Source organism: Magallana gigas, chromosome 8 (assembly GCF_963853765.1).
Source record: "Magallana gigas chromosome 8, xbMagGiga1.1, whole genome shotgun sequence".
Lineage (NCBI taxonomy): Eukaryota > Metazoa > Mollusca > Bivalvia > Ostreida > Ostreidae > Magallana > Magallana gigas.
The window spans coordinates 6,763,188-6,773,969 of NC_088860.1; the positions used below are offsets into that span (position 1 = coordinate 6,763,188).

The 10,782-nt window shown below is 33.7% G+C and overlaps 2 protein-coding genes across 9 annotated transcripts in view; both read right to left on the reverse strand.

Annotated features, from left to right (window-relative positions):
• Positions 1 to 3,191, reverse strand: part of LOC105324494 (diacylglycerol kinase delta) — a 38,634-nt gene extending 35,443 nt beyond the window's left edge. For 3 of the 8 annotated variants that reach the window (XM_066070371.1, XM_066070366.1, XM_066070364.1), the window contains exons 1-3: positions 2,947 to 3,191; positions 2,101 to 2,121; positions 188 to 232 (exon numbers count right to left, since the gene is read on the reverse strand). In XM_066070371.1, coding sequence (XP_065926443.1) covers positions 188 to 232; positions 2,101 to 2,121; positions 2,947 to 3,102 — 222 coding nt within the window. In that variant the 5' untranslated portion in view covers positions 3,103 to 3,191. Of the gene's footprint in view, positions 1 to 187; positions 233 to 591; positions 676 to 2,100; positions 2,122 to 2,946 lie in introns of those variants that run through there. The other 5 variants (XM_066070369.1, XM_066070367.1, XM_066070365.1 and 2 more) reach the window with 4 other exon arrangements.
• Positions 3,192 to 5,826: 2,635 nt separating this feature from the next.
• On the reverse strand, positions 5,827 to 10,083 carry LOC105333474 (probable sodium/potassium-transporting ATPase subunit beta-3). Its single transcript, XM_011436470.4, has 6 exons — positions 9,905 to 10,083; positions 7,782 to 7,922; positions 7,443 to 7,553; positions 6,965 to 7,164; positions 6,479 to 6,580; positions 5,827 to 6,358 (listed from the first exon to the last, which is right to left on the reverse strand). The coding sequence occupies exons 1-6, from the start codon at positions 10,050 to 10,052 to the stop codon at positions 6,119 to 6,121; spliced, it is 942 nt and encodes a 313-aa protein (XP_011434772.3). The 5' UTR covers positions 10,053 to 10,083; the 3' UTR covers positions 5,827 to 6,118.
• Between the last annotated feature and the right edge of the window lie 699 nt (positions 10,084 to 10,782).

The following is a 10,782-nucleotide window of genomic DNA, read 5'->3' on the forward strand; positions in this document are numbered from 1 at the left end:
TCTAACTAATTTTTTTTTTTAAATACAGAATCAAGAAAAAAAGATCTAACACATCGAAAAATTGTGACACTTATGTTTGTTTTTTTGTATGTGTGGATAATTAAACAAATATTAAAAACTTTAAATATTGAGATTGAGCTTTGATCAATATATACATGTAAACAAAATCTTTGTAATCAAAAAGTACCTGAAAATTAGTCTGTTTCATTAAATGGCCTTCTTTTGTACATGCCTGAAAAAATAAAAAAATATCCAGATAAAGTGTTAAAATGTTATTATGAGAAAGATTCTAAATTTAGTCTAATCTATATTTCACTAGCATCCCTAGATCAGTTTATGAGAAGAACTTCTCAATAACGATGACTGTGTTTGCTGTGTATATTAACACGTAGGTATACATTGGTGTGGTGAAAACTCTCTAATGAGCAGCTCAAGTCACTTGCAGCTATTAACAATTGATTTTTTGTCACAGATCACTCACAGTACAGCACAATAACAGATACATGTAGCTTCTCCCAGTCATCCTAGGCATCCAAAATCAATACAAAAACACCAAATCTCACCAACCAATATAATATCAAATATGCCTACCTGTAACCCCACCCTTTGTTGTGTCATGCTTTTTCCCCTTTCAATGGCTTGTTCAATAGTTACCCACATTATTATGTCAGTGCACTATCAGTGCCATGTACTTTTTCTACATACCAGGAAGCAAATATCATAATATGTTCCAAAGGGTCTCATACAGTACAAGTATACTGAAATAGCAATAAAGGAGATTTTTTTTTCATTTTTCAAAAGCTTGATTAAAATTCTGGGATGGGCAAAGACAAGCAAAGGGACATAAAATAAGCAATTTTGATACCATTCATAACAATTTAAATGTCTTCATTAACTCATAATCTTTACTTAATTAGAGATGCATAAAATGTGTAGCACTATGTTGTTACTGCTTCCACTCCCACTTCTTTCAAGTACTATGCCAGTTAGTACTGACTTAACTTGTATCTATTCCCTAGACCTGCATTTGATGTTCTACCTATGACAGATCCAAAAGGGCACCGCCAGTGTCTGATGAATCCATGTGTATAATCATGATATTTATTGATTCCTGATGCTTTAGAACACACAAAGGGATGGAGACATTGGAAATACACATATTTATACACAGTGAGAGGCAAACTATAAAAATTTCATAAGCCCTCATACTACAACTGGGAAGAAAACAAACGATTGCAAAATTGTAGCCATTTGTGCGGGTAAAAATGAAGACTATCAAATCCGAGTAGGCTGATCATCATATAGAATCCCTGCTGCTACAGACAAATGATAGTCATGTTAATTGGACTAATTTTCTCCAGCAATGCTATTCATGGGACTTCATCAAATATATAAAGTCACGAACAGCATTTAGTTCATACCGACAATGCTTTATCAATGATTATACATAAGTATTGCCAATTCATACCGACGATGCTTTATCAATGATTATACATAAGTATTGCCAATTCAAGGACATGATACTATGTATAATGCGTGTAGGATAAATATGTAAGAGATTCTTGGGCAACCTATACTTTTGGATATTTGTTGGATATTTATTATTGGGACCCTTTCTTATTCTGTATGAATTAAATGAGATGACTAAGCTTGCACTGTTGTGCATCAGTTCTCATTTACATTCATTTTCAGTTGAAAACAATTGCCATTTATATGCAATAATTTCAGATACTGATCTTGATCAAAAATAATACTTTTAATATTTCATTTCAGATACTTATCGATGCACTAAACATAAATTTTTTCAAGTGCAAACATAAAATTTCCTCAATTACAATTGTATTCATAAATAGCTCTAAAAGCACTTGAACAAATGAGAAAATATTTATCATGGCTTCATCTGGTCATATAATGGTAATTTAAAAGTATATTTATTTGACAAACACTTCCACAATCTGAAATTTATTTTGTTCCTTAAAGTAACACCCTACCATAAAAGAATTCACAAACATTTAATAGTAGTAAATGTTGTTAGTACTAGCAAAGCCCATTCATACACAAGCATTTATACTATAGGGTGAAGAAGTTTCATTTACATACCATTATTTCAGCATCAAGAACCTGAAAGAAAACATGCAGGGCAACAAAATAAACATGCATAATAGAACTATAAATAAACATAACATAAAAAATTGCAGAAACTGAACAAAATAAAAATTGAAGGGATCGATATATACTGCAGATTATTGATCAATACATACTGTACATATGAAAATGATACTACATGCAATGAGGTAAAAATGAATTTAATTGCCATGATCTATACAAATGACAAAGTTGAGGAGATTATGTTTGCCTTTAAAATACTATAAATTTATTGACAATATTTTTTTCAAATCAGTTAACTATGCAGAACATCGTTGATTTGAGGTTTACACACAAGTCAGTACCTTGTCATCTTTAAGGGTAAAACATGTATTTTCAATTTCCTACAATACAATTATTTTCTCAATGAATTCGAAGGAATTAAATTCTGAGTTGTAACATATTACACATTTTTCGGTTGAATTCATTAAAATTTTCCTTTAGCTTTGATATCTATTGACAATCAAAAGTCAAAACCTTGACTTTAGTAATAGCATAGGCCTACTGAGATGGATTGCAGTGGCACATTTACTGTATCTATATGCATGTAACCAAGAAAACTATATCCACACTATATCATATGACGGATTCTATTTTCAAGTACTACATTACAAGTACTACTATTGACAGAAATCTAACTCAGATGGGTCTCCAAAAGTAATTAACGTTTATAAGCAAAATACAACAAAAGATATCACAACATTCATCGCCATGCTGCATAACATGTCACGACCAAACCATGTCACCAGCATCTGTCAACCTCGTACATCGACAGACGCCGACTTCTAAAATCTAACTTACGGAAGATTTAATTTCTCTGTTGGTAGAAATGCGTCGGTGAAATCTCTTTGCCGGTTCTGGTTCCGTCTCACTCTCAGAAGATTCCTCAGCGACCGCAATTTCCACACGTTTCCCATTTTTGTGTGGCCCTTCTGTCAGACTCAAACTGGCCGCCATCTTTATTCGCCACACTTGCCACTAGGGGTCGCGTTCGATGCTATTCCTCCTGAGAGATCCCTCACATCTGACTTGTGCGAGCTGATTGATAAATCATTATTCGCGTCTGCTGCGAGACTTTTTTTTCAATTTGACAATGTTCGATAGGGAGGGTAGTAGATTTCCGTTTGGGCTCGGTTTAATATGCAAATGAATATGAGGTTATTTTAATAAGATAGGCCTAAGTTCCGCTTTAACGACTGCTTAGTTTCATTAATTTAAGGGTAACATTAAATTAATTCAATCTTTGTTTCTATTTTGCGAAAATTTGATATTATACACAAAAGACAACTATGAATACATATTAAAAAACTAAAAGGAAGGTATGTAGGCTCAAATGGCATCGTGCTAACGGTATCGTTCTACTACAAACTGATATAAATTCCTATCCAAATCGATATCGTATTTAAAAACTGGATTTACAAATGATCATTTTTTATTTCATAATGTTTTATGCAAACACAATACAGATACTAGGAGAGATTTTCCTAAACTATCACTCTTAAATAATTAATTAAACTGACTTATTGCCGTAAACTTTAGTTTATAATAAAAACAAAGTGGTTTTTTTTTTAGATTGTCTAATGTTAGATTAGAAACGATTATTTTTTGTTCTCTCTCTGTCTTTTTTTTAAATCTCTTAACTTCGCATAATTCTATAATACTTCTAATCACGTGAATGCAAAAAGTATATCTTTCGCATTGTGTATGTTATATACGGTGAGAATGTACTGACTTTCAAATATCACAAACGTATATGTTAATACCGTCCAGATATTTATTATAATGTGTGTATTTCTAATCAATCTTTTTAGATTTAAGATAAGTAAAATTGTCCGTCTTTGATATGTACGAAACTTAGAAAGTCTTTATAAAAGTATTTATCTCGTACCCTCGTCAAATTCTAAATATAAAAGTTGAAACAAAAACAAACATATATCAAAATAGTCTCAATATTGAGTAAAAAATTTCATGAAATCACCTATTTGGCCTGATTTTCTTAGCATTTTGAATTTCAGTCTCATCTTCTTCACGTGTTGTTCATATATAAGTGTGTAGGAATGAGAGTGCCGAACAGATATGTAAATGTTACCCCCCAAAATTAGTGTCCAACGGTAAGTATTCGGACACAAGTTACACTGCCCAGGTTTTTATCACTTTATAAGAGGGGTGGTGGTGTATATTTTTTAATATAACAAGCACTCGATTATAGACAAGTAAAATCATGCAAAATTGAGGTTCGTAAACAGATCTTGGATTGTGTTACAAGTGTCCGGGAAAACTGTTGCACATAGATATCCTGTTATGGAACATTTTCTTGCAGACAACAATATGTCAATTTTTCACCCCTGTTGCCTCATGGCATGAAAAGGACCATTTAATTAAGTTGTCATCCTTAATGACAATGTAGAATTGTCTTCGCGTTCTACGTGTCGTCTGCAGTTTATTCAGAACCATCTATATGATATCAACATATTATTAAAATGTGTCAAAATTACCCCCCCCCCCCTTGCCAAGAAATGATAACCAATTTACGGTAGCAAAAAATGAGAGAGAGAGAGAGAGAGAGAGAGAGAATGGGCCGACATCAGTTCAGGATCCATTATAATGCCAAATAAATTAAATTGAATGGTCACATTGTCAAAATATACCTGACACATTTCAACTCATGATATCTCCAAGGCAAAGAAAGAGGAATTTCTTTCCCAAAGTCTAAATATTGATCCACCAATGCAGTTTTAGAGAAACATCAAGAAAGACAACTCTTTTCATTTTTTTTTTTGACGTCTCAACACAAACACAAGTAAATAAACATGGCACAACAAATTTCAGATCCTTTATTTATTCGTCATTTTTAAGCTTTACATTTCCCGAGTCCTACAATAATTGATCTTAAATTTAATTGTTGGTTTGTTCCACATTATTTGTGATGGCCTTATTTTATCATTTGACATACCCTGTCAAAATGCTAACGGTACCAAAACAAGCCTCTAGTTCTGGGACGGAAAACATGTGACGGGTCAAGATGGTACACCAAGTTATACATGTATGTTATCATTAGAATCTATAGCTGGCAAAATTAGAGTGTTACTCACCCTCAAATAATCCCTAAATCTAACATACTACTAGTGTTTTGCATATAAACTATATTAACAAAAAAATATTTGAAACTGTAAATTGCACACGTTCAACTTTTCTCACTGTAGAAAAAAAATCCTTGCATTCCAACATAAAAAGGCAAAAAAAAAAAATATGTACACAAATGGTTAAAACTAAGTTCTATAATGCAAAAGATGTGATGTGATGGCAATTCATGAATACCAATGAACTGAGATTTCCAATCTGATTTAGAGCATATCAATAACAAATAATCTCCATTTTACATTGCAATCCTACATCATCAAGTTGTACAATTGTATCTTTCAAAGCAACCACTGATATCCCAATTTCTGAAATTTAACCAATATGTACACATAAAAAGAAATATATATATACAATGCTTATTCTGGCTATATACCCGATAATAGATAAGTGTCCTTTTAAGGAATGTAACAAATGTATATCAACATATCAAAGATCACTAAAGATTTTCATATCTGGCATATTTAGGGTAGCTATTTAAATAGCCAATATAAAAAAAATTAGCATCACTTATCAAAGAACCATATTTTTTTCTCACAAAAATGCCCCCATAATTTACAAAATAAAATCAAACACAATTTTAAAACTAGAAAAATTTGAAAGTCTCAGTTATACATTTATTGGTTGAATAGCAGCAACCACTTTAAAAATTTGGTAAAAAAAGAAATACAAACTTATTTTTCCTTGTGGCCTTCTATCATTTGTCTCACTGTCTCTCATTTACCTTCAGGTAAAGGGTCCTTTTATAAAGATATTCTAATGTGTTTGTGAAAAGCCACCCTTGCAACGTTTGTAGTGAAAATTATAAAAAGTAGACTAAAAAGAGTTCATTCGGTTAATCCACCATCAATTCAAAGTGGACCATTCCGGCTTTCTCCAGCTGGTTGTGCCGGATGTTCCTGGCGTAAGCTTTGCATTGAACCATGACGAGAACACCTGGGTGGGGCCTGATGAATCTGGCCATCACCAATGGGGAGCGGTAAGCTTGCTGGTTACGGAATGGGAAATATTTGAAGTGGAATCCTCCCTGTGGGTAGTACTCAATGGGTCCGATGTTGTCCTTGTCAGCGGGGTTCTGTAAAACACAAGTAAAATATTTTCACGTTATAAAATTTGAAGGCTAATAAAGACATGCAACTGCTATATGGGAGAAATGAATCAATAAATGGACTGTATGTCTGTGTGTTATACTGACCTCTCCCTCACACTTGACGGTGACATGGTAAGGCTCCCACAGATCAGCTACCTCCGAGGGTACTGTGTCATTGGTGAAGGACTCGGGTTGCCAGTCAAAGATCTATCAGAATAAAAAATATGGCTAATGTAAAACTCGAACAATCAACAGCTACAACAATAGAAATACCAGCAGCTACAAAATTGCAGCTAAGGGTATCTAAAATGAAAAAACCTATCACATTCTATTCTTAGTAACATGATATCAAAATTAACCTTTATTTTAACCTTTTTCTTAGAAAGAACAAAGGAAGGATGTGCATAAATAATCCATGAATCAAACATTTTCCGACAATAAAATAAAACATTGTCAGTTGCATTTTTTTAAAGCTATAATACATAAATAGGAAAGTCCTTTAAGTCAAATATCTCATAGCTCCAATAATCTAAGTATCACACAAGATCATTCTTTGCATGAACTATTTTATCTTTCTGAATTAGATTATACCTTGTTGAGCTTCAGCAAAATACATGGCATTCCATCGTCAAAGCCAAAGGTCTGTTGTTTGACACAATCAGCTCCCAGGTTGGCGGTCAGATCGAATCGGCAGGGCTTGTCCCAGTCCTTCTCTGGGCGGCGCCCGGTCACTGAGTCACAGTCGGCCACGGTACCTCCGTCCTGGGGGTTCAGGTTCTGGTTCTCGTAGTCTGAAAGTTAAACAAAGTAACATGAGTACACTCAAAGCCATACTCAACAGAACCCCTAGTGTTATCAAACTTAATTCTAATTTTACAATTTCTTTTTTAGAGCAAATAAATAGTGTGATAGTAGTCAAGACATGCCAAACTGGCAGTTTTGAAACAATCGCTTATTCATGTTCCTGTGATAACTCTATGTAGTAAAATAGGGGCACCTAATGTAAAGACATAATTTGTGATCTATTTTGTTATGGTCCATGTTACTGGCATAAGATCCTTATACTTACATTCAAGGAAAGCCTGGATGTGGTCAGTGTATGGAGAGTATGTGGAGGCATCAGCCTTAACAAATCTGACTAAAGTAGACTGCACATCAGGAATGGGACGGAATCCAATACCTGTAAACAGAGAGAGTGCAATAGTTTCAATCTCACATACAAATGGTAAATGCAGGTTATTTCTGCATACATTCTATAATGACTAATTGTGTAGGCCATTAAAGCCTATGATCAATTTATATTACTTTCAGGGGTAGCTGTTGTTGATATCCCTAAATGTCAAATGATATAAATGCTAAGGATGCATATTCAGCCATACAAAAATCTAAAATGAAGTAAATGCCTCACCTGGGTTTTGTTTGAGAAGAGTATCAGGTCCCTGAAGTCTGGGGTAGTTCCAGTCCAAGGTCTGGTAGAAGATGGCCATCATCCCAGCGAAGAAAGCGGAAAGGCATGAGTAGTAGATCAGATAGAAGATACCAATCTGGGCTAAAAATACATGAAGGAAAGTAAACTTAAAAATCTATCATTTCACAAGTTTAAATAATTACCTTTATTTAATCAATTGAAATAGATAAATATTTTTCTGTCATTAAGTATTTTGGGTCTACATATTTTGCCAGACAGACTGTGGTTGTACAATATAAATGCATTGTATTTTGTTTGTTAGAGGTCATATAAAACATTTATGGTTGCTTCTGCCCATTAACTATTACAAGTTAAATACAATGGCGGATTGTCTTATTAAATCAAATATGTTATGCTTCACTGCCTCTGTACGCACAGAAATTTGATATGAAGACACAGCCCTGTATAATGCACTAGTCTGACATTCAAGCATTGTTTAAATTATGTGATGAATAAAACTAGATTCATTAACTTGATCGTGGCCATTAACAAAATGTGAACCAATTTCTGTCCATTTAATTCCACAGTCACTGTGGTATGTACACAAGTTAGTATGTCAAATTCCACACAGAATTAGGTGGCCTTTGTCATTTATCTATAGCTGTAAAGAAAACCTAGACCAAAATATAATATGTTAAGCAATGTAATGCAAGATTACATAACAGTTTACACAAACACAGCTCTGGGCAGTGAGGTGGACAAATGATTGTCTGGCTGGCCACTGTTTAAATTTCATATCACAAGGAGATTTATTACAACACATAGTTGGCTTAACTTGAGTGAAGACAAAAACCATCCATTCTTGTCTTCCTCTAGACTTTTTTTTTCACCCCCCCCCCTCCAAATCTAATAAAAAAAATTAAAGTTGAGTTTTTCCTAATAATTTTAAATCTTTTTGACAAAAATCAAGTTGATTATTTTTGATGGCCTTACAGATGATTGTTGTTTGACATTTTTATTTGGTGTCATAAATTTTAGTTTTAAAACGAGGACATTTCCTCTGGAGATTAAAATAGCCCTCACTTGTTTCACACTATCAGCGTACGTACGCAATGACAGTTGAAAGTGAAGGTGACCTATAATGTATGCATAAAATAATACAGACATCTTGGTGAATAGCTTGAGGCTATAGTACTCCTAGAGCCATAAAATGACACGGCTTTACAGCATGCCAACTTTTTCTGGACTCATAACCTTTCATTTAGATATTTTATTTGAAAAAAAAAAATATTTGAGACACCTTTTTGCTAAGTCTTTTAAAGTTAAAGTAAATGATTTAATGATTTGTGAAAATGTGAAAAAGAAGAAAATTTATGTTTTAATTATATGAAATAAGAAAATCAACAGAAGTGTAAATTGTGTAATAATAAATTCAAGAAACGAAAATATTTTTATCCTGATACATATCATTTTCAAACCTGACATGAAACAACTATAGTGCATAACATATAGATATATTAACATACAGTGACCCAGCTCAAACAAGTTCTGAACAATGTTTTGAAGGTCATGGAGTATCAGTATGAAAACATTGGAAAATAAGCAAACTTAACATTTCACAATATTACATCTTTTGTAAACATAGTATGTCTGAATTGATTGCGAAATAGTATACATACGGAGAAGAGTAGTGGTTAACCTACAGTGTATTATGTACTTTAACATGCATGTCAGAGCTTTAAACCTTTGTATAAGTTTAAGTTTTGAATTTATCACAACAATAAAAGTAAATATCCAATAGTCATAACTTCATAAAGATTAATCCGTAAATATAGGTTAGCGTGCCTTCCTTTGTGTGTACCCCCTATGTGGCCCCACACCGAAAGGACAATCTGCAAAGGTCATTCGAAGTTGCACCGTGTATTTCTCAAAATATCCCATCCGTGTAATAGAAAAAATCACTACCATTCAGAATAAACCTTATATAATGTAAATATCAGAATATGTACCATTCTAATTATCGCTAAAGACCGTTTAAACTTTACCGGTTCAATCAGGAGAACGCCAAAACGAATGCAGAGGACAAGATACATGTCTTGGAGCGAACAGTATTCAAAACTTACCCCAGCTCTTTCCAGTTCTTCCGAGCACAGATCCTTCTTCTGAATTGTACAAAAAGGTACAAAAATCATTAACTCGTTGTCTGAGAGATGGATTGGAAGGGGAAACTGTAGCAGCAGTCTCTACACCTGTACTAGCGGAGGACGCCATTTTTCCTGCTGAAGGTAATGAGAGAGTGAAAGAGAGGCCCGGATGTTACTTGGTTATAAATAAAGTATCACGTGACTATGACGCCACTAAAATTTAACCCCCCCTTTCCAAATGTAAATATAACATATATATTCTGCACAAATAATGCACTCAAGTGCCAAAAGTATGTCAGGTTTTTTTCTTTTCACTATATATTGCATTGAAAACCAACATTTAAAAAAAAAAAAAAAGAAAGAAGTAACCACTTGACTGATTTAGAAAAGACTAACGTTAAATTCAGAATTTCTCTAGCTTTTTTGGCATCAATTTAGATATTTTTCCAACCTTCAGAGTTCTATTCCTGAGATTTGATGTTCACAGTACAAAATAAGATTTTTCGGCTTGCATAATCCAAAAGATAGTTAAAGAAGACTGGATGGTCAACAAATTAACCATATGATCTACCTACAATTTTGAGATATCATTTCATAGCTATAAACTATTACTGATTTAGTAAGAAAAAAAATCCATTCTACGGTTATACCATCTTCGCTAGCCAAGTGTCCGATTCGTTTTTCTCAGATGAGAAAAACGAATCGGACACTTGGCTAGCGAAGATGTAGTTCTACAGGTGCTTGAGGACAGAACCGACCCGCGCACCCCCAATGAAAGACGTTGGATCTATGTCTATACATGGGGTTGAAGGGCATGCACGGATCCAGTAAATTTTCCAAAGGGGGTGGGGTGGTTA